This window comes from Terrapene carolina, unplaced genomic scaffold (genome assembly GCF_002925995.2).
Source record: "Terrapene carolina triunguis isolate 2854851 unplaced genomic scaffold, T_m_triunguis-2.0 Scaffold33723, whole genome shotgun sequence".
Classification (NCBI taxonomy): domain Eukaryota; kingdom Metazoa; phylum Chordata; order Testudines; family Emydidae; genus Terrapene; species Terrapene triunguis.
Genome location: NW_020698074.1, coordinates 481,070 through 504,374, shown reverse-complemented (window position 1 = coordinate 504,374; position 23,305 = coordinate 481,070). Strand labels below are relative to the sequence as shown.

General features: G+C 41.7%; 1 protein-coding gene across 1 annotated transcript in view; it reads left to right on the top strand.

Moving 5' to 3' along the window:
- The window catches only part of LOC112110664 (CLIP-associating protein 2), a 271,547-nt gene that overhangs the window by 238,628 nt on the left and 9,614 nt on the right, over positions 1-23,305 (top strand). The window contains exons 32-37 of the mRNA XM_029914219.1: positions 564-707; positions 6,692-6,798; positions 7,795-7,948; positions 10,189-10,417; positions 19,805-19,998; positions 21,932-22,060. Of these exons, the coding sequence (XP_029770079.1) occupies positions 564-707; positions 6,692-6,798; positions 7,795-7,948; positions 10,189-10,417; positions 19,805-19,998; positions 21,932-22,060 (957 nt within the window). The remainder of the gene's footprint in view (positions 1-563; positions 708-6,691; positions 6,799-7,794; positions 7,949-10,188; positions 10,418-19,804; positions 19,999-21,931; positions 22,061-23,305) is intronic.

Genomic DNA, 23,305 nt, shown 5'->3' with positions numbered 1-23,305 from the left:
CTAAATTTTAAAATAAAAAATAAGGATTCTCAGTTGATAAACTTGTGGGTCCCAACCTACCTGAGAGCTCACCAGAAAGTTTCTGGGGAAGAGGCAGGTGTAGCAAGTCAGCTCCCATCATGTCTGAGGTATTCTGCTAAATATGAGTCTTCTGTCATTTGGAAACGATTCTGTTTTAATGCCAAAATCACTTAAGTCGTCATGCCATTTTCTTTGTCATTTTATTTGTCTGTTGTTATTAGCACAAAGCACTCTGGGAGAATATCTCAAAATAACTTGTTGCTAGGAGGATCATGGGAAATAAAAGGGTGAGGATTCCTAACCAGGGTCATCAGTGTGTGACCAGCAAATGTCCATTGTTTGTTTTTTAATCATGTCTGCCGATACCTTTATTCTTGAAGTTTTTATATAATTAAAATAGGTAATCAGCATTGCATTTCTGCTATCTTTTTTGATTACTCCTTTCTCTGGAATCCTTACTGGTAAAATAAAGCCGTTTTCAATATCTAACATTTTTAAAACAAAAATTCACATATAGTTTTCATTAATTTTCTTTGCTCTAGGCTGCACAGTCAGTGCTGATTGCCCTATTTGAACTAAATACCCCAGAGTTCACAATGTTACTGGGTGCTTTACCAAAAACATTTCAGGATGGAGCAACAAAGCTTCTCCACAACCATCTCCGGAATACGGGCAATGGTGGTCAGGTATTTACACTTATTCTTTTGCTCTGAAGTTACTGATAATTACTTTCATCTTCATCTTAATATAGGTTGTTCTTCTTTGAGGACTTGCTCATGTCAATTCCAAGTTGGTGTGCGTGCACTGCGTGCACAGTCATTGAAAGGCTTTCCCCTAGCCATACTCGTTGGTCAGCTGTGGAGCCCCCTGGAGTCATGCCTTCATCGTGGTGTATATAGGTCCCTGCCAACCCGCCGTCTCTTCAGTTCCTTCTTACCACCCATGACAGTCACTGGAGCTGCTTTCTTCTCGATCCCCTAGTGGTCTTTCTCTTTGTACCTGTAAATAGGTAACTTAGTGTTAATTGGTGTTTCAAGTAGTTTTTATGGTTAGATATGTTTCTGTTGGGGTTTCCCCCACTGCGTTCTTCTCCTGGGGACTGGGGCATGCCAGAAGCTGTGCGGGTCCTGCCAGAAGCCTATGCCAAGGGGTGACCCCCCACGATTCTTGCTTAAAGTGCTTGGGGGAGGCCCACCAGACGTACAGGTACAAGACCTGCCAAGGTTCCGCCCAAGAACCAAAAAAAAGAGAGACTTTAGGTTAAAACTACTCCTCATAGAGTCAGCTCTCCATCCTCAGCCGGCACAGCCCATGTCGGACCCAAAAATCTAAGGAGGCAAAAAGGTGGACCTCTTTGGCCGAAAGGTGTACTCTAACAGAGGGCTTCAGCTTCGGATTGCCAACTAGCAGGCGGTCCTCAGCCTCTACAATTTCAATTCTTGGAATACTCTGACTAAGTTTAAAGCGTTGCTTCCAGCTGAATCCCAGTCAGAGTTTAGGGCCATCATCAAAGAGGGCAAGGTTATAGCATGGACCTCATTTTAAGCTACACTTGACTCAGCGGACTCGGCAACCCGCACGATGTTGACCAGTATAGCCATGCGAAAGAGCTCATGGCTGCAGGCTTCGGGCATGAGGTCCAACAAACAATTCAGGACTTGCCCTTCGATGGATCAGGGGTGTTCTTGGAGCAAACGGACTCTAAGCTCCACAGTCTCAAAGACTCGCAAGCGACATTAAAATCTCTCAGACTCCATATACCAGCCCCACAAAGGAAGCATTTCAAACCTCCGCCTCCCCCATGCTTCTGCCCTACTCATCCTAGACAGGATTACAACAGGAAACAGGGCAAAAATAGTAGGAGGAGGCCACCTCAGCCCTCGTCCACCCAGAGCCAGGGCTTGGTGAGGCAGTCTTCTGGCCCCAAGCAAAACTTTTGAAGGTGCCCCTGGGGGTGATGCACCAGGTAAAATCCCAGATCCTTTCCTCCATTTCGTGAACTGTCTATCCCATTTCTACCATGCCTGGGTCTGGATCACCTTGGATCAATGTGTCTTATTCATGGTCGAATTGGGATATTTTCTCAAATTCTGTTCCATCCCTCCCATCCCTCTTCAGGGACCCTTCTCACGAGCAACTTCTCATACAGGAGTTACAAACACTCCTAGAAGCTGGAACAGTAGAGGAGGTCCCTCAGGAGTTCTGGGGCAAGGGGTTTTATTCCCAATATTTCCTAATCCCGAAGTCCAAGGGCAGGCTCAGGCCTATTCTAGACCTGCGAAACCTTAACAGATTCATGAAAAAGTTGAAGTTCTGCATGGTCTCTCTGGCTTCCATTATCCCCTCCCTGGATCTGGAGGACTGGTACGCCACCCTCAACTTGAAGGACACATACTTTCATGTGGCGATAGTCCTGTCCCACAGGCGGTTCCTCCACTTTGTGGTCAACAACACCCATTATCAGTTTACGGTTCTCGCCTTCGGGCTATCGGCGGCCCCTTGGGTGTTGACCAAATGCATGTTGGTCGTAGATGCCTTCTTGAGGAGGCGAAGATACTAGTATTCCCATACCTAGACGACTTGCTAATCACATTCCTCACCAGAGCTCAGGTGGAGGAGCATGTGAACCTGGTACGGTCAACTTTTGACAGGCTCAGGTTGATACTGAATGTGACACAGTCAACTCTAACCCGCACTCAGAGGATAGTGTTCATCGGCGCTTTCCTAGACTCAGGTCAAGCCAAAGCAGCCCCTCTGGAATTGCGTTTTCTGACCATGGGTGACATTAGGGGGCTTACAATGATACCCCACTACTATGGTGTGAAATTGCCTGAAGCTGCTCGCTCCATACGGCCGCTTGTACGTATGTAGCTCAGCGTGCGAGACACTGACTATACAGGCCTGGCTGGCCTCAGTATACAGGCCAAACCAAGACCGCCTACATACGATAGTCACTCTTCCTCCTCCGGTTATCAAGTCCCTCCTGTGGTGGTTCAACCCACAAGCGGTGTGTGCAGGAGTACCCTTCTCCAGGCTCCGACCCTTGCTATCTCTAGTCACGGAGGCATTGGCAATGGATGGGGGGGCACATCTAGGAAGACTCAGGACTCAAGGCCTCTGGTCCCAGGCAGAACTTTTGCTGCACATCGTCAGGTTCCTAAGAGCGGTTCGCCTTGCTTGCCAGACGTTCCAAACCCATCTGGAGGGCAGATGTGTATCGGTATTGACCGACAATACAACAGCGATGTTCTGTATAAACAGACAGGGTGGTGCTCGCTTCTCTCCCCTATTCCAGGAAGCTCTCAAACTGTGGGACTTCTGCATTGCCCACTTGATACATCTAAAGGCATCGTACGTTCCGGGCTCTCAGAATGCGCTAGCTGATCATCTCAGCAGGTCCTTTCACAATCACGAGTAGTCCCTCCATCCGGATGTTGTGATCAACATCTTCCAATGATGGGGGTTTCCCCAGATAAACTTGTTCTCAACAAGGCACAACAGGAAGTGTCAGCAATTCTATTCCTTCCTGAATCACAGCCTGGGCTCGCTCATGGATGCTTTCCCCCTCTCTTAGAAGGATCACCTGCTGTATGCATTCCCACCCTTCCCACTTGTACACAAGGTCCTGCAAAAAGTCAGACGAGAGGGAGCATCAATGATCTTAATAGCACCAGTGTGGCCACATCAACACTGGTTCACCCTGCTCCTAAGCCTGTCGGTGGACACGCCCATAACCTTGCCCCTGGTCCCGGTCTTGATCACACAGGACCACAGCCGCCTCCAACATCCCAATCTAGAATCTCTCTATCTCCATGGCTAAACCTCTTGGAGCTCACGTTCTCAGACCTTGTTAGGGAGGTTGTTCTTTGGCAGTAGGAAACCAATAAGAGCCACTTATTTGGCTAAGTGGAAGAGATTCTCTATTTGGTCATTACAAAAGGACACTCCACCTTTACAGTCATCAGTTCCCTTTATCCTGGACTGTTTACAACATCCGAAACAGCAGAGCCTGTCAGTGTCATCAGTAAAGGTGCACCTGGCCGCTATCTCGGTTTTCCATCCTGATTCGGCTGGCCGGTCGGTTTTCGCTAGCCCTATGATTGGCTGCTTCCTCAAAGGACTAGATAGACTGTACCCTCAAGACAACCAGTCCCCCCATGGGATCTCAACCTGGTACTCTCAAGACACATGGGTCCTCCCTTTGAACCCCTAGCAACATGATCTCTTCTCTCACTCTCCTGGAAAGTAGCGTTCTTGGTGGCTATAACTTCAGCCAGGAGGGTGTCTGAGCTTAAGGCCTTAACTTCTGAGCCCCCATATACTGTCTTCTGTAAGGACAAGGTGCAGTTGCGCCCCACCCACCTTTTCTCCCAAAGGTAGTTTCACAATTCCACGTGAACCAGGATATATTTCTTCCAGTGTTCTTTCCTAAGCCGCATGCTAGCAACTGGGAGCGAATGTTCTACTCCTTGGATGTCAGGCAAGTGTTAGCCTTTTACATCAAAAGAATTAAGCCATTTGGGAAATCAACGCAACTCTTCATTGCGATTGCAAAGCAAATGAAAGGGCTTCCAGTCTCGTCCCAAAGAATCTCTTAATGGATCATGGTCTGCATCAGGGCATGCTACGACCTGGCAAAGATACTTGCCCCCATGCTGATGGCATATTCCACTGGGGCCAGGCATCCTCAGTGGTGTTCCTGGCACAAGTCCCTGTTCAAGATATCTGCAGAGCAGCGATGTGGTCATCGATCCACACCTTTACATCGCACTGCGCCATTACGCAGCAGGCCAGAGACGAATCCGCATTTGGCAGAGCAGTGCTGCAGTCTGCGACCCACTGAGCTCCGAGCCCTCCTCCTAGGAGATGCTTGGGAGTCACCTACTTGGAATCGACATGAGCAAGCACTTGAAGAAGAAAAAACAGTTAGCTACCTTCTCTTAACTGTTGTTCTTTGAGATGTGTTGGTCATGTCCGTTCCAAGAAGCATCTGCCTGCCCCTCTGTCAGAGTACTCCGAAGAAACTGAAGAGGCGGTGGGTCAGCAGGGACCTATATACACCGCCTGAAGGTGCAACTCCAGCAAGCTCCACAGCCAACCCGATGGATACTGCTAGGGGAAACTCCTTCTGACGACTGCGCACGCGGCATGCGCACACCTTCTTGGAATGGACATGAGCAACACATCTCGAAGAACAGTTACGTGAAGGTAGGTAACTGGGTTTTTTTATTATTTTTAGTTTGGTTTTATTTATTTTCAAGGGGCTTCTAATTAGGAGTCTCCCTTAATTTATAGTTAACAATGTTCTTATTTTAAAAAGAGGATGTGTGTATATATTTCAAAAAGTTGAGAATTCTCAGCATTATTACTTTTAAGTAAACTGATCATGTTAGCTCTTGGTGCTCTTAACTTTCACAAACAGTAATATATATCATGCCTATTTCTTTAGTTTCTGAAATTACTTATATCTACCTAGGTTTCAGAGTGGTAGCCGTGTTAGTCTGTATCAGCAAAAACAACGAGGAATCCTTGTGGCACCTTAGAGGCTAACAAATTTATTTGGGCATAAGCTTTTGTGGGCTAAAACCCACTTCATCAGATGCATGGAGTGGAAAATACAGTAGAGAGGTATAAATATACAGCATATGAAAAGATGGGAGATGCCTTATCAAGTAGGGGGTCAATGCTAACGAACCAATTCAATTAAGGTGGAAGTGGGTTATTCTCAACAGTTGAGAAGAAGGGGTGGAAATCACTTTTGAAGTGCTAATGAAGCCAGTGTACTCAAGGTAGCCCATTTCAAACAGTTAACAAGAAGGTGTGAGTATCAGCAGCGGGAAATTAGTTTTTTTGTTGAAGAATTGCCACTTTTAAGTCTGTTATTGAGTGTCCAGGGAGATTGAAGTGTTCTCCTACTGGTTTTTTAATGTTATAATTCCTGATGTCAGATTTGTGTCCATTTATTCTTTTGCATAGAGACTGTCTAGTTTGGCCAAGGTACATGGCAGAGGGGCATTGCTGGCACATGATGGCATATATCCCTGGACACTCAATAACAGACTTAAAAGTGGCAATTCTTCAACAAAAAAATTCAAAAACAGACTCCCACGAGAAATTGCAAATTAATTCCAGTTCTGCAAACTGGCCACCATCAAATTAGGCCTGAATAAAGACTGGGAGTGGATGGGTCACTACAAAAACTAATTTTCCCCTGCTGATACTCTCACCTTCTTGTTAACTGTTTGAAATGGGCCACCATGATTACATTGGCCTCATTAGAACTCATTAGAATTACAAAAGTGATTTCCACCCCTTCTTGTCAACTGTTAAGACTAGCCCACTTCCACTTTAATTGAATTGGCTCGTTAGCACTGACACCCCCCGCATACACACACACACACTCATTGGGTAAGGCAACTCCCATCTCTTCATATGCTGTGTATTTATACCTCTCTACTGTATTTTCCACTCCATGCATCTGATGAGAAGTGGGTTTTAGCCCACAAAAGCTTATGCCCAAATAAATTTGTTAGTCTCTAAGGTGCCACATGGACTCCTTGTTGTTTTTATCTAGCTAGCTAATCTCAGAACTTTTCTGGTGTTAAAAACTAAATATAACATCAATTTAAAAGGAAATGTTATTTTTTACTAGAATATCATTTTTTCATAGGGGTCAATGGGAAGTCCTTTAACAAGACCTACGCCACGTTCACCAGCCAGTTGGTCCAGTCCTCTCACTTCCCCAACTAATACATCACAGAATACTTTGTCACCAAGGTAATATAAGGCTACATTATAACTTTACATGATAACTTGGTGTTATGGGGTTTTTTATGTGTTCTCCTGAATTCCAACCCCATCAAAAAGTGCAGAAAGAACTTTACCCAAGTTAAATCAACCACTGGATACTTAGAATAATCACTTACTAAAAACTATTAACTAGGACAGGGGTCGGCAACCTTTCACAAGTGATGTGCCAAGTCTTCATTTATTCACTCTAATTTAAGGTTTTGCGTGCCAGTAATACATTTTAATGTTTTTAGAAGGTCTCTTTCTATAAGTCTATAATATATAACTAAACTATTGTTGTATGTAAAGTAAAAAAGGTTTTTAAAATGTTTAAGAAGCTTCATTTAAAATTAAATTAAAATGCAGAGCCCCCCAGGATCCGAGCAATGTGAGTGCCACTGAAAATCAGCTCGCGTGCCGCCTTCGACATACGTGCCATAGGTTGCCTACCCCTGAACTAGGACCAATCTCCAGACAACTTAAAATTTTGGAGGGTAAAAGGAAGTAACCAATGAAATGCTCTACAGCTTAACTGCCATTTCTACCAGTCTAGAGGATTTCATAGGTCATGTTTTTGATGGTGATGGATTTAGTAGTTGGAAGTTTTAAATGTTAAAATTGTAGGCAAGTTCACTATAATAGTTTATTTTAATAGAGAAACTGTGCAGAAGCTCAAGGCATTAATACTTTCAGCAGTAGAGAGTGGAGCAACAGTCTGCTTCTGCTGTTCCTAAGCTCCTCCTGCTGCAGTTCCTAAATAAGTAGACCCCTTGTTGGCCATCCAGTTCCACCACTTGAAGTCCCAAGTATCAGTCATTGATGGTCTCCTTAACAAAGGAAGGCGGGGTGCCATTGAGAGGCAGCCACCACAGCTCCCACAGGAGTGTGGTTCCACTCCTGTGGCCCCACTCCTCAGTAAAATAATAGTCAGAAAATAAATTGAACCTTTTTATCCCCTTCTTCCATGTTTCCCTGGATCTACAGTGCATTCGATTATGACACGGAAAACATGAATTCTGAAGATATTTATAGTTCTCTTCGTGGCGTCACTGAAGCAATTCAGAACTTCAGTTTCCGTAGTCAGGAAGATATGAATGAGCCTGTGAAACGGGATTCCAAAAAGGACGATGGTGATTCAGTGAGTGTTTGAATGACAACGTGAGGAGCTGATTAAGTACAGCTGAATTGTCTCTTTAAATCGATTTGTGTATCAAGGGTAGAATTTTCAGAGCACCTAAGTACTATTTTCAAAAGTGCCGTAGGCCTTTAGGATCTTAAATGCTTATCCATGCCTATCAACCTTTTGAAAATGGGACTGAGGCTCCTTAAGTCACTTAGGTGCTTTTGAAAATTGTATTCCTAGTCTTAAAGTAAAATAACCTGTTTATGTTAGAGATGTCAAATTCTAATTACAAAAAGCCATGCTGCTAATCAAGTCTATATAGAATGCCAGCACTTTAAAGCCTGTTGGACTATGGCTTTAATTTTAACTTGCAGCTGCTTATTGGTGTTACCTGTTTCAGACTAAACAATCTGCTTTATATTCTTGCTGTTGTACTGGAGGGAGACTGTATGATTTCTGTCCCCGAATAATATCATTTGAATGAAATATGTACTTCATGAAATCTCTTTCAAAGAGCAAAACTTTGAGTAAAAATAATTCTAGACACCTTTTGATGTGTGTCCATCAAAAGGAGCAAGTTCAAACAAATGTTTTATAGTGTCTAAAAGCTGTGGGCAAAACTTTCAAACTTGGGTATCTATGGTTCTAAAAATCACAACACAACAGAAAATCAGGCCAATTATTTAGGTGCTTAAATATGGATTTAAATACCTAACTTTAAGCTTCCTCTATGAAAACATTGCTGTTTTGTGTTCAGTTCAAACACCTAAGTCCTTTTTAGGCAATGTTCATACGCACCATTTGAGAGGAAAGCTAAGCTTTCTGAGGGCTCATCTAAATAAACACTTAGTTCACAGAAAGTAGCATTTAAATCTAGTGTGCTGTGCACTAGGGGTTTGTTTGGACCCTACTTTTGTGCACTAAAAGTTCCCCAGGGCAGTGGTTCTCAAACCTTTTTCTCGCAGACCACTTGAAAATTGCTGAGGGTCTCGGCAGACCACTTAAAGATCTTTCCAAATGTTGTTTGTACCGTTAGCTAATTATTGTAAAGAGCTTTGGATAAAAGCGCTATATAAGAAAAAACTTTATTATTATTATGGTTTTTTGTTCTACAAATAAAAGTGCACAACTCATATTTTAATATCAGTAGTCTTATCTTTCTAATGCGATGGATGTGCCCTCTCTCCCCTGCCATGGCAGCCCCAAGCTGGGGCTGGGAAGGGGGGGGGGTGTCTCTCCCTCTCTCCCCCACTGCAGCAGCCCCCGAGCTGAGGCTGGGAAGGAGGGCCATCTCTCCCCGGCAGCCGCAGCCCTGGAGCTGTAGAAAGTCGCCTCTTTCTCTGGCCGCCGCAACCCTGCACATCCCAAATTCCCCCACCCCCCACCCCTTCTTCTCACACCACTGCCCCCTCTCACCTACCCCCTATTCCCCCAAGGCCACTACCTCACCAAACGTGCATCTTCTCCAGGGACCAGGCACCTAATTAATGTAGCCATGCCTGCATGGCTCCACTAATTAGGTGGGTCTCCCTTCATTCTCTTGTGTGTGGCCATCCAGACGCGCATCTTAGAGGGAACTATCCACGGACCACCTGAATGGAGCTCGCGGACCACCTGTGGTCCACGGACCACAGTTTGAGAACCACTGTTCTACAGTGCTCAATGCATGGCAGCAGGGTTCAGGTGGACACTTAGTGAACGGCACAGTAGTATAGGGTAGATTTACAACTCAGCCTGCTGCGAACTAAGTGTTCATTTACACAAGCCATAAGTGTTGAGAAACAATGACCCAATTTCAGATGTTAGTTGGTATTCTGTGGCACCCATGGAACCTTGCAAACTTTGTAGCTTGTCTTTAGGATTGTCTACATGAGAACTTAGCACACAGCAATTTAGGGTGTGCATTTACAGCCCACTGCCTACTCTGTACAACTCCCACATGTGGACACTGTTACTGTGTGCTAAGAGGGCCGTCATGCGCTTTAGCTTAACCCTTTAAAGAAATGGATTTTAAAGTATACTAAAAGCTAAGCCACCCAAGAGCACTTTTAGTGCACAATAGGAATCTCCACAAAGGAATTAGTGTAGAGTAGCTAGAGTGCGGTAAATTTACACGTAGCTTGCTGCACACTAACTTTCCTGTGTAGACAAGACTATTATTTGCTACTGTTAACCTAAGAGGAATAGTGAACTAAAAAGTGAGTGAGATATTAAATATGTTTATGGGGAGGGGTGTTTTTATTTTTTCCTGGCAGATTTGCAGTGGCTCTGGAATAGCGGATCTGAGAGCAGGAGGTGGAGCAATTGATACAGGCCGAACAGCTCTTGATAACAAAACATCATTACTTAACACAATGCCTCCCCACTCTTCTCCACGTTCACGAGATTATAACCCGTACAATTACTCGGATAGTATCAGTTCTTTTAACAAATCTGCTTTGAAAGAAGCTATGTTTGATGATGATGCAGAGCAATTTCCTGAAGGTAAGTTCTAGATTACATTCTTTGTTAGAGGGGAAATCGTAAGATTTGTCTACATGTGTTGCGTAGTCATTAAGGTTTTCATGTAATAAATAGAGGCTAAGCTAAATTAGCTATACATACATGTATCTGAAGGAACCGGACTGCTGATGCAATAAATCATGTTTTTGGACTAGGTTTATTGAATAGCAAATCCTATCTGAGTAATGTGAAAAGCAAGCAGTGTTACAAAAGCTATCAGACAGAATTCCAATGTAATGGAATACTCCAGTATTAATATTCTTCCTCATAAATACAAAGTTACAGGAAAAGTAAGGGACTGGGATAAGAGAATTGCTAACTGTAGCATATACTGTATATTTGGGCTTAGGTTGTAGTAAGTACATTTTAGTGCATGACAGTCAAAAAGAAAAAATATTTGTAGTTATGTTGCTTTAGCTAATTTTTTTCAGTTGGTCAAGGGAAAAAAGATCTTTGTGAATTACATAATGAAAAAAGAAACTGGGTAAAACTAGTTTTGGCTACAGATGAAAGATTAACAGCACAGAGTTTTGGTAGTGAAATATTTTTATTTGAAACACAAGTCGGGGGTATTTTGTGTTGACGAAACATTTTTTTAAATGCATGTGCTGAAAAGGTGGCTGTGCTCAGACCATGTCGACATAGATATTCAGCTTGCTGCTTTATAATCTTTTGTAAAGATTATTCAGCTTGCTGCTTTTAATCTTTTTCTGTATATTTTCTTGTAATGTTTATAACCAAATGTTTTATTTTGCATTTGTTTCCTTCTCTCATTCTTTCTTGCTCATTTTTCTTCCCTAATTCTGTAGCTTATAATAACATTTTCTATAGATATGGTGCTGGCTGTAGCTCCATTGTGAACTTTATGTTCCCAATTATCAACTGGTCTGAATTGAGGCAAAACACTGATGACCAGCTGAGGATCTGGCCCCACATTCTTGAAACAAAAAGATGATGACCACTAAGATAGCACCCTACTGAGAGTTTGGTTTGAAGTGTGTCCATAGGTAGCAGTGTCTCCAGGATTATGCAGCACTGCTTTGTCTACCTAGCCCTCTCTCAATCACTACTCTTTCATCCATGTCAATCAGTATAGTATCCTCTGTGTTATTTATTTATATTGATATTGTATTCGATTTATTTTCCATTACCCCCAGATATTCAGTGTGTTGAAGTTGCTTGGATTGGAGGGAATGGTGGTTTAACAACTGGATAGGGAACAGTTGTGGCTTTTGGTATTCCATTGCAGGTTAGAATATGCACAACTAAATGGTAGATGGGCAAAAACAGTGGACTGTGGACCAGTGGAGAGATTCCTCTTTAAGTAAAGGAGAAGGAAGCTTGTAGAACCTGTACTAGTGTCTGGCAAACTGTCTTTACTGTCCTACCAAGTAGACCTTGAGGCACTTAAGTAAAATTATAAATTATTTGAATTACTCTTTCATTTCGATAAGTACCTCATGTTAATTAAAAATACATTTATAAAAGGTTTTAAAGTCTAATTCTAATGGTCTTTACCTTATAATCATACTGCTATCCATGCTCAGAAACAAATTCAAGTATATAGAAAAGTGATTTTGTTCATGATGAAATGATATCATATTAAGTTGAATACACAGATTTGTAATGAAGTCTTAACTTTTCACTTTTTTTTAACATAGAGCATACACCAGCAAAAGGCCCCTGGCCTCTTGACACTCCCAATTGTACATGCTGTACACCTTACTGAAAATCTCAAGGAAACCTTTTAAAATATGATGGCAATGCAGAAAAACTGGAAGGGGGGATTGTTGCTGTATTGCTTCAGTAGATAGTGAATATTTTGAAATGAGTATTCAGTTATAGTCTAATCTTTATTATGTCATTAAGGAGCAGTTCTTATTAGAGACTGATGAGAAGGGATTTCTTGCTTCTGTCTCAACTGTAGTTCTGGTATTAAGCAATGGTTTGCCATAGGAACTACCTGAAAGAAAACAATACACTCTCTGGCATTGTTTGTATTCAGATTTAGTAATTGCACTCAGAGTGAGATTTATGAGATTCTCTACTTGAAAAGTTAACTTATATTCAGCTTTTCTTGAAACGTCACCATTTATATAGCTAGTTGTCAGCATTAACAGCCACTGTCAGTTAGTCTTCAATTATTTTATGTAAGATAAAAAGATATGATATTTACTGGATCTAACCTAAGTGCACTTCTAGTTATTGACATAGCTTTTTACCAAGTTATGGTTGGGGTGAGTAAATGCCAATGTTCGTGTTTTACTATTTATTTAGGAAGTTTTAACATCTTTACATATAGCTGATATGTAAACATAAGAAATGAAATGTTAATCATTGCAACTCTTAGCTTTTCATTTTGGTAACATTATGCAGTAATGTAATCATTACTCCTGGGGGGATTCTGCACCAAAAAATTCAAAATTCGACGTATTTTATTTGTCAAAATAATGCAATATAATCACACCAGTTTCAATTATTTTGGTAATGTATTTAAACTACAATACAGAAAACGTCACAATAACTATTCAGCATTTCCTAAACACAAGGAAGTTAAGTTTACAAACACTTGGTAACTAATACCCTGCATTCAAGTTATAATCCTGGATTTTCATTTAAATTACATGACACCAAAGAGGGGAAAAAATAAGTAGAATGTCATTTTAAATTGCTCAGACTTTCACACATGAAAGTCATACAGTTTTGCTAATCATTGTCCTGGACTTGACTGGGTACTTTGGGAAGTGCTTGCTTCTGATTGTCCTGATATTTTATTGACTGCTTGGTAAATGTTTTATTTGTCCTCAAAGACTTTTTTTTTTTTTTTTTTTTTAATGGGTAAGTAAAACAAATCCTGAGCTGTAATCTAACCCCATTGTGCCACTTTGGCACAGGAAAAATGTGAGAAAGTACATAGATCTTCCTAGCTGATTCCCTTACTGTCATTTATAAGGCTTTACATCACTGTGGCAATGTAGGAGCCTTAAAACTTTTACAGGTTTTATGCTCTTGGGGGAATTGACTAAGAATGGGAACAGTTAACTAACCAATAGGAACATTAACACTGTTACTATGCAGGCGGGCTGCTACATTTCTGACTCAGAGAATGAGATCAATTAGCTAGCAGGCAGGCTGCTACTTTTTTGGCTCCGGGAAAGAGCCTTCCTCCTGCATAATAAAAAGACCTACCCCTGCACGCCCCTGGCGAGCTGCAGCAGCGAGCAAGAGGGACAGAGTCTATCTTGCTTGTTGGCAGGGACGCACGCCCAGCTCTGCCCCCTGACGGATATCATCTCCCCCACAGGCACGCATGCCCAGCCCCTCTCCCCGTGCAGTGATTTGCAACTCTGAGGCTGCTCTAGGCACACTGGAACAGACGCTGCCTGGGCTGCTGGGGAAGAGGCGCGTGTCGTGTCCTCCCCCCTGCAGATTTGCATTTTTCTGCACAGGGGACACAGAAATATGCAGGCCATATGAATTCTGCACCGAGTAAAAATAATCAAATCTCTCTATTTAGCAGGGTGTTACCATATTACAGTGTGAGCATCCTTTATCACCAAGGACATGGTGTTTCTGGTGATTTTAGTAAACTGAATGAAACTACTGACTTTACTTGTACTGATCATTCCAGGCTGTCTGTCAAACATTAGTATTCCAAAAAATTGGACAGGCATGCTGGATTTTTTTTTAGCATAACATAAGAATGGCCATACTGGGTCAGACCAATGGTCCATCTAGCCCGGTATCCTGTTTTCCGACAGTGACCAATGCCAGATGCTTCAGAGAGAATGAACAGGACATGGCAATCAAGTGATCCATCACCTGTTGTCCACTCCCAGCATCAGGTAGTCAGAGGCCTAAGGACACCCAGAGTAGGGGGTTGCATCCCGGACCATCTTAGGCCCATCAATGGCTATTAGCTGTCCTCCATGAACTTATCTAATTCTTTTTTTAACCCAGTTATACTTTTTGTCTTCTCAGCATCCCATGGCAATGAGTTCCACGGGTTGACTGTGCATTTTGTGAAAAAATACTTCAGTTTGTTAGCTTTAAACCTGCTGCTATTAATTTCATTGGGTGATCCCTGGTTTTTGTGTTATGTGAAGGGGTAAATAACACTTCCTTATTCACTTTCTCCACACCAGTCATGATTTTGTAGAGTTCTATCATATTTCCCCCTTAATCGTCTCTTTTCCAAAATGAATAGTCCCGTTTTTTAATCTTTCATCATATGGAAGTTTAGCCTTAATAATTTTTGTTGCCATTCTCTGTACCTTTTCAGTTTCTAATATCTTTTTAGAGATGGGGTGACCAGCACTGCATGCAGTATTCCAGGTGTGGGTGTAACATGGATTTATATAGTGGCATTTTGATATTTACTGTCTTCTTATCTATCATTTTCCTAATGGTTCCTAACATTCTGTTAGCTTTTTTGACTGCTGCTGCACATTGAGCAGATATTTTCAGAGAACCATCCACGATGACTCCAAGATCTCTCTCTTGATAGGTAACAGCTAATTTAGATCCCATCATTTTGTATGTATAGTTGGGATTATGTTTTCCAATGTGCATTCCTTTGCATTTACCCACATTGAGTTTCAGTTGTCGTTTTGTTGCCCAGTCACCCTGTTTTGTGAGATCCGTTTTTAACTCTTCGCAGTCTGCTTTGAACTTCACTATCTTGAGTAATTTTGTATTGCTACAAACTTTGCCACTCCCTGTTTGCACCCCTTTTTCTAGCTCATCTATGAATATGTTGAACATTACTGGTCCCAGTACAGATCCCTGGGGGACACCGCTATTCACGTCTCTCCATTCTGAAAACTGACCATTTATTCCTACTCCTTGTTTCCTGACTTTTAACCTGTTACTGATCCATGAGAGGACCTTACCTCTTATCCTGTGACTGCTTACTTTGCTTAAGAACCTCTGGTGAGGACCTTGTCAAGGGCTTTCTGAAAGACCAAGTACACTATATCCACTAGATCACCTTTGTCCACCTGTTTGTTGACCATCTCAGAGAATTCTAATAGATTGGTGAGGTATGATTTCCCTTTACAAAAGACGTGTTGATTCTTCCCCAACAAATCGTGTTCATCTACATGTCTAGCCCTTGCATTGTGTCAGGTCAGGTGCAGCCTCACTGCCGAGTCCCTATACTGGGGGAGGTGGGACTTCAGGGTGAACTTCCACCTCAATGCAGCCAGTGGCCTGTGCTCCCCACTCCTAGAAATGTGGAGATCTGGGGTTTTATTAATGTCCCCCCGTCACAGACTTCCAGTGTGACATTGGACCCATCATTTAAGGCTTGATATCAAGGGGAGTCTTTCCATTGATTTAAAAAGACAGCAGATAGGGGCCTTAATTAACCTGTACCTCAGTTTCTCCATCCGAAAAACAGGGATAATAATAATAATTGCCTGCCTCACAGGAGTTTGTGTAAATTCATTGTTTTTGGTTAGGTGCTTTGAGGTCATCAGATGGAAAGTGCTTAGAAGTGCAGTTTTGCAAAGTGTTTTTTACAATTCCAAAACCTTTATGCTTCATTCATGCAGTAAAAACAACAAGGAGTCTGGTGGCACCTTAAAGACTAACAGTTTTATTTGGGCATAAGCTTTTGTGGGTAAAACACCACTTCTTCAGATGCATGGAGTGAAAATTATAGATGCAGGCATTATATAATGACACATGAAGGGAAGGGAGTTACTTCACAAGTGGACAGTGTTGACAGGGCCAATTCGATCAGGGTGGATGTAGTCCACTCCCAATAATAGATGAGGAGGTGTCAATTTCAGGAGAAGCAAAGCTGCTTTTGTAATGAGCCAGCCACTCGAAGTCCCTATTCAAGCCCAAATTAATGGTGTTAAATTTGCAAATGAATTTTAGTTCTGCTGTTTCTCTTTGAAGTCCGTTTCTGACTTTTTTTTGTTCAAGTATAGCTACTTTTAAATCTGTTATAGAATGTCCAGGAAGATTGAAGGGTTCACCTACTGGCTTTTGTATGTTACCATTCCTGATGTCCGATTTGTGTCCATTTATTCTTTTTGATCAGCATTCATGCAGTAGGCACTCCTCCTGGATCAAAGGAGAATTTAAATTTGGGACTTTATGGGACAACTCCTCCTCCCACTGGGTGATGGTGGAGCAACTTGCCAAAGGGGGTTAGGAGCAGGGCCCCGCCGGGCCCGCCCCCATCATCACTTTACAAAGTAGGAGGTGGGAGGGCTAGACAAAGACACAGGTAGGCCAGCCAGCCTTATGCTATGTGTGCAGTCAGTCAGTGTGCTGCAGGGAAGGCTGGATTACTTGTGGCAGTAGGTACCCTATGCTGTCCTGTCCTCAGGGCCAGGGCCAGTGCCAGCTAAGCAGGACTGGGCAGCTGAGACTAAGCAATAAATGGCCAGGAGTAATGGATCCCCCTCTACCTGGGCCAGAGCCCTTCAGAGCGTTCCCACAGGTAAGCAATGGGCATAGGGCAATTGGGTTTTTTTACTTGTTCAAATTCTGCGATGGGCAGGGCCAGGGGAGCGCTCGGCGGTGGGAGAGAACTTGAGTGGCGGAAGCCTGTGGGGAGAGGGGTATGGAGGGAAGGAAGTGGGAGGCAGAGGGAGGAGGAATGTGGCGGCGGGGAGGAGAGGATAAGACTCAACTCTTTTCAGTGGATGGGAGATTACATTTGCCTGGTGGCCAGTTTCTCATGAGAATGGGGCTGGGGATTTGGTTCCTTCACCCCTGGGGATATAGGGTCTGCTGGTCTGGTACGTAAAGCTGGCATCCCCATGCTGCCTCAGTGGGACTTTTTGCCTTCTTGGTTCTGTGAGCTAAGCGGGTATTGTTGTTGTTAAAGTAGCAGCCAGCCTTTATTTTACTGCCAGGATTCATCTCCAGCTGCAGCAGCCACTCCTCTTGGCAGTTCTTATTCATTGCCTGAGGTGCTTACTGCTGTTGGAACAATAAACATAGGAAGTGCTCAAGCTTGTTTGTGTGAAGAAATGAAAATGAGGTGGCAGCTTTTGCAGTCTGATTCCAGCCATTTTCTTCCTGTCAGGGTGTAAATGCCAGCTGAGGGTGAGGCCTGACACCTTGTTTTATTGCGTGAAGAAAGGAGAGAGATTTCTCAATTAGTTTTAACTGCTGTTTGCCATTATATGTTCCCCAGGATCAATGAGGGGGTCGGGGCACTTGAAAAAGCTGTTTTGCAGGCTGCCTGCATATCAGCTATCAGGGTATATCAAAAAACCTGTGACTGATATTTTTTATTCCCAAGTTTAGTGCTTTTAATTAGGTACCTTCTGCGTGTCCAGTCTTCACAAACACCATCTGGCACAGAGTGGAAAACATGCTCCATTTTCTTTAAAAAGAAATTGCAGAAAAGTGGAGGGTTTTTTGTTTTTTGTTTTTCAAATATATATTTTTTTCATTTGCTTGGATTCAGGGATTTGGCTGGAAGGGGGATGCACACGCGGCAGGGGTGAGCGTGGAGGGGGAGTGGGAGGGAAAAGATGAGGGAGACAGTGGGGAGGGGGTGGGGCCTGGGGCAGAGCAGGGGTGGAGTATGGGTGGGGCCACAGGCAGAAGAGGCTGTCTGGGGTGCTACTGCCTCTCCAAGAGGAAGCTTCACCCACCGCCCATGTTCTTTATTATAGTTTCAACCATTTTGCCTGGAACTGAAGTTAGGAGTACCGCCCTGTAATTGCCATGATAGCCTCTGGAGTCTTTTTTAAAAATTAGTGTCACATTAGCTACAAATTCATACTATGCATTTAATTTAATTGTTTGGTACCCAGAGCAGTATTATACGTCAGTCCTTCAAAAACTGCTAAATTTCTTAGCACATGAACTTATGCAATAACCTTTGAATGCGTGAAGTCAGCAATGTTGATGAGAATATCATGCTGATTAAATTTATACTGTGGAATTAACCTGTCAGGGCAGAATATATACCTTGTTTCCCTAATATAATGTCAATATGTGTTCCCAATAATAAAATTTATCATGATATCTTATCTTCAGTGTGTGTGGTAGGACTAATTTGGCCTTGGTAATAAAAATAATCATATTCAGTAAAAGTTCTCTGTTCCAGTCCTCTCTACTAATTAATGACTATCATAGGGTTGAGGCAAAAAACAGTTTCCTTTAGGTGAACATTAATGGTCCATTTAGAGAATTTGCAAAGCATGCATTATTAGTCAGATAAACTCTAACATACTCATTTATGGTCGAAGGGGAGAGAGGTACTACTTGAATAAACATTTTTGTTTTCATGTATCCATGTCCTTGGGTTTTCATCCAAAACAGAGGGTAAATAGAACAAGTGGAGTTCTATTCTATGCATTGCAGAAAAAGTTTTGATCTAAAATATTCAGTAGATGGTAAATATTATACTGAGGTAGTGAAAATTTACACAGCTCTAATGAATTCACTTTTTGCTAGTTTCTTCTCCCCAAGATGACTTATTGTTACTAAATAGTAATAACGTAATAATAAACTCAAGGACTGATTAATGGGATTTATCTGTATGTGATGTCATAACAAATTTTATTGCAGAAATATTTCACTTGTAGCTCAGTGTCAACTTGAAATAGTCCTAGAGAAAGATACAAGACTCTCTGTTTAATTGCCATGTTTTGCAGATGTGCGAAAATTTGACTCCTTCCATTATATGCCTTGTAAAATAGAAGTTTATTTGAGAGAGAGATTTTTTTGTGTATGTGTTTTACCTTTTTTCCTTCAAAAAGTACTGTGAGGTTCTTAATCTTCTGCCTGTACAGCAAGACACAGGCAGAAGGCATGAGAGTTCCCTTTTCAAAAGCCAGAGATATCTTACTATTTGGTAACGAAGTAAAGACAACAACTTGATATTTGAATTCACATTGGAGACCAGGATTTATTGAAGTTTTGCTGGCATCTTGGGTTGACTGCCCAATCTGTATAAGTATCAGTCTAGTTATTCATGTCTTGTTCATCACTATGGTATCCCTCCCCTATATTTTTTAAATTCTCCTACACAGAGAACTTGTCCTAGGGACAGCAGCCTGAGCAGCGGCAGCCCTGTGGAATTCCCAGTCTAGTCAGCTTTACACACCTGTTCAGTCACTGGAAGATTCAAGCTGCAGTCAGTTCATTTGCAAGTTGTTTTTTGCCATCATGCCAGACATTTGTTTCTCAGGAATGCTGACCACACTGAAAATACAGTATTTATTTGTGTTTATTTTGAGGGTAAAAATGTCCTTGCAGACAGAGCTGAGAAAAATAAACAACAATTTCTAGGCTGATAGGCCTTAAAACTATCTCTGCATTATGTGATAGGAGTTGCTTTTTATCACCTCTACAGTTTGAGGAATATGTCCATTTATTCCTTTTTAATAGAGCCCCCTATGGACCATTCTGATCTGGTTGCAGAGTTACTGAAGGAATTGTCAAACCATAATGAGAGAGTTGAAGAAAGAAAGGCTGCTTTGTATGAGCTTATGAAATTGACTCAAGAAGAGTCCTTTGGTGTTTGGGATGAGCACTTCAAAACGATACTACTTCTGTTACTTGAAACTCTTGGGGACAAAGAGGTAAGTTCAACCCAAAGTTGACCGTGCCTGGAAGTTGCTTTTGACATTAGGGCCCATTCTTCAATAACACTTCACATGGATGAAATTCATATTGGGTTTAAATGGTATCTCTAGAAGGGGATAGACAAGTTGCTGGTAGTAGTAAAATACTTTTTAATGACAGTCTACAAATCGGACTAAGAAAATTTCTTTAAATTTAGAATGATCTTAGTGCCCCAAAAAGTAAAAAGAGGCAGTCGTCATGTTTACTTTACAGGTTTTTTTTCGTCTTTTGGATTCTCCCAGTATCCAGTCTTGTTGAACTCTGTCCAAAGTTCTGTGCATTAGGCACACACAGTCCAGCATCTGATAATGGACTGGATAGGGGTCAGGTACATGGCTTTTTCTCCATACTACATATTTATATTGAGATAGCAATTTAAAAAAATAAAATACAAAATAACTGAAAAATACACACCCTTTTGTATCAATATGGCATTTCTCTGATTCTCCCTCCCCTGTTTCCTATACTGGCTTCATGTTTCAGGTGATTTTTTTGGTGGATGACAGTATAATTCATATATATTATGCACAGCGGGTACTATTAGTTTGATCTCTGGGGTGGGAGTTATGGAAGCTTAAAATTGGTTGCTCATCCTTTTTTTACCTTAGGGTTTGGGGGTATTCAGCTAATTACTATGAAATTCAAAGTATTCTTATTTGTAGGTCGCCTTCTAAGTGGGCCATGCAAAGCTTGCCTTTAAAAATGTATAAATAGGAAGTTTGTGTATACTAGGGATGTAAATATCGTTTAATAAGATAACCATTTAAACTATAAAATTAAATTGTTTAACCAGATAACCGATTAAAGGGAGAGGGGACCAGGTATCTAGTTTGTCCCAATGTGGCCTCCGCAGACACTCCGTGCCACCCCAGCAGCAGCTTCCCTTCCCTTCACTGACCAATGCGCCCTCCGTCTCCTCAGCCAAACCCCTTCCAGTGGCGCTGGGGGAGGCCGGGGACTACTTTAACCCCACCCCACCTCCCGCCCCGACTGGGCTGGGGCTGGCACAGCTGGGGCACAGGTCAGTCTGTTGCAGGAGAACCGGTTCAAGACCCGCACGCAGGGGATTAACAGTTAGTGTGGGTTAACAGTAAGACTAATCCTCACCAGTTAACCAGTTAACCATTTAATATTTTACATCCCTAGTGTGTACACCTTTCCAAAAGAGGAGAATATGGGGTAGGAGAGAGATGGTTTCCCTAGCTTTCTGGGAGAATACGAAACTTAGCTTTTGCTAGCCCCTGCTATGTTCCAAGGTAGAAAATTCTAAAACACATACAACATTATGTATAGGAAATAAATTTTAAGTAATTTTAGAGGCTTCTAAAATGTAGTTATAATTGGCAAGTCCCTTTCAGTTCCATATAATTAGGCTTACTGTAATTAGTATACCATAGTTAGACTTGGAACTAGACATGTCTTTTCAATCAGAGGGACTCAAAAATTGCAATAACATTTTTGAAAACTAAAATATTTCTAAACCATTTTTTTGTAAAATAAGTGATTTAGACAAAATATGGGAATAGTGTTGTGTAAAGGTTTTACTGGCGCTCACTTGGGATGATCTGCATATGTTGCTTGTGATTTTGCAGGCATACATTGTATCTACATACGTTGCTTAGTAAAAACTTCATAACACCATGTAAGATATATGTATAGAGAAGGGGTGAGAATATGGGTTGGGATGATGTAAAGATTTTTCTGGTAGTTCCATATGCTTATAGCTTGAATGAATAGGCTTGTACTGTATGCATTTGCGGGGAGCGTATTATAATTTACATTATATTTCCACTGTCAAACAAGTTTGTGTCCAATTGCTGAGCTAATATTAAAAGCACATTGTCCATTCAAAGAGAAATAACTCAATTATATACAATATTTAACCTTTAGCATGCAATCAGAGCTTTGGCATTGAAAGTTTTAAGAGAAATTCTAAGGAACCAACCAGCAAGATTTAAAAATTATGCGGAGCTTACAATTATGAAGACACTAGAAGCTCATAAGGATCCTCATAAGGAGGTTAGTAAGCGGCTCTGTGTGTTTTGTGTATTTGAGGATGATACATGTCAAAGCACAAATCAAATGTAATGTTCGAAGAACATGCTTGATAAATGATTCAAATGCCAATGGGGAAGTACACCTCTACCCCGATATAACACAAATTCAGATATAACGCGGTAAAGCAGCGCTCCGGGGGTGGGGGGGCTGCGTGCTCCGGCATATCAAAGTAAGTTCGATATAACACAGTTTCACCTATAAAGCGGTAAGATTTTTTGACTCCCGAGGACAGCATTATATCGGGGTAGAGGTGTAATTGGTTTGATAGTCAAGGATTCAGCAAATATTGGTTAATAAAGGCATGCTATAGTAGGAAGAATTGCTGTCTTATGGACCCTGAAATGCACAATTTCAACCCTAATAAAGTGGATTCCTACTTACCTATTGTCCCCAAATGACACACAGATGCACCCAACTAAATATGAGCATCAGATGGTACTAGTAGAAGGATAAAGGAGATTGCCTCCCTATAAAGCTATAGGTCCTGGAAGAAATGTGTACACGGGGAAACCTTTTTATATTGTATCATCACTATCATGTTTTTGCTTTTCAAAGTGTATTTCTCAGAAAAGCAGAAGCATAAAATGAATGCTACATCTAGTTCAACAGAGGGAAAGGTGAGAAAAGATACATCTTGATATAATTTTTGTAAACAGAAGAAAAGGAGCAAATATTATGGTTCTCCTCATTTTAGTACTTCTCTAAAACAAATTAATCTGACTGCAAGTTGTGTCTACTATACCACCTGGAGATTTAGAAGCTCTTTAAAAGTAAACAAAAGGTGTCAATGGAAAACCCTATGAGAATCTACTTGTATGGCATGGTGTTGTTGCAAAGAGCATATATGATGGTTCTGTGTCCATTGACAAATTCTAAAATGTTTTGTAGCAACATGGTTAATCCAGAGCCTGGTAATCCATTTTAATAATATACAGAAATGCTCTCAATTATGTATAAAGATACCAACACTTTAGAAATTCCTTGACATGCTGTTTGCTGTAACATATATGCTGTTAATAGTGCGACTTCATGGTTTTAAACGGTTTGTGCAGTCCTGGGTGTCATGCAGCTTTAACCATGTCCCTTCAAACAGAAGAACCCTGCCCTGCCACTGGAATCAGTGCGGTATGGGACTGCAGCTTTTTCCCTACCTAGTATCTTTGGCCAATTAGTGGCTGGGTGGAGTGTTGGGGGAGGCAAGAAATT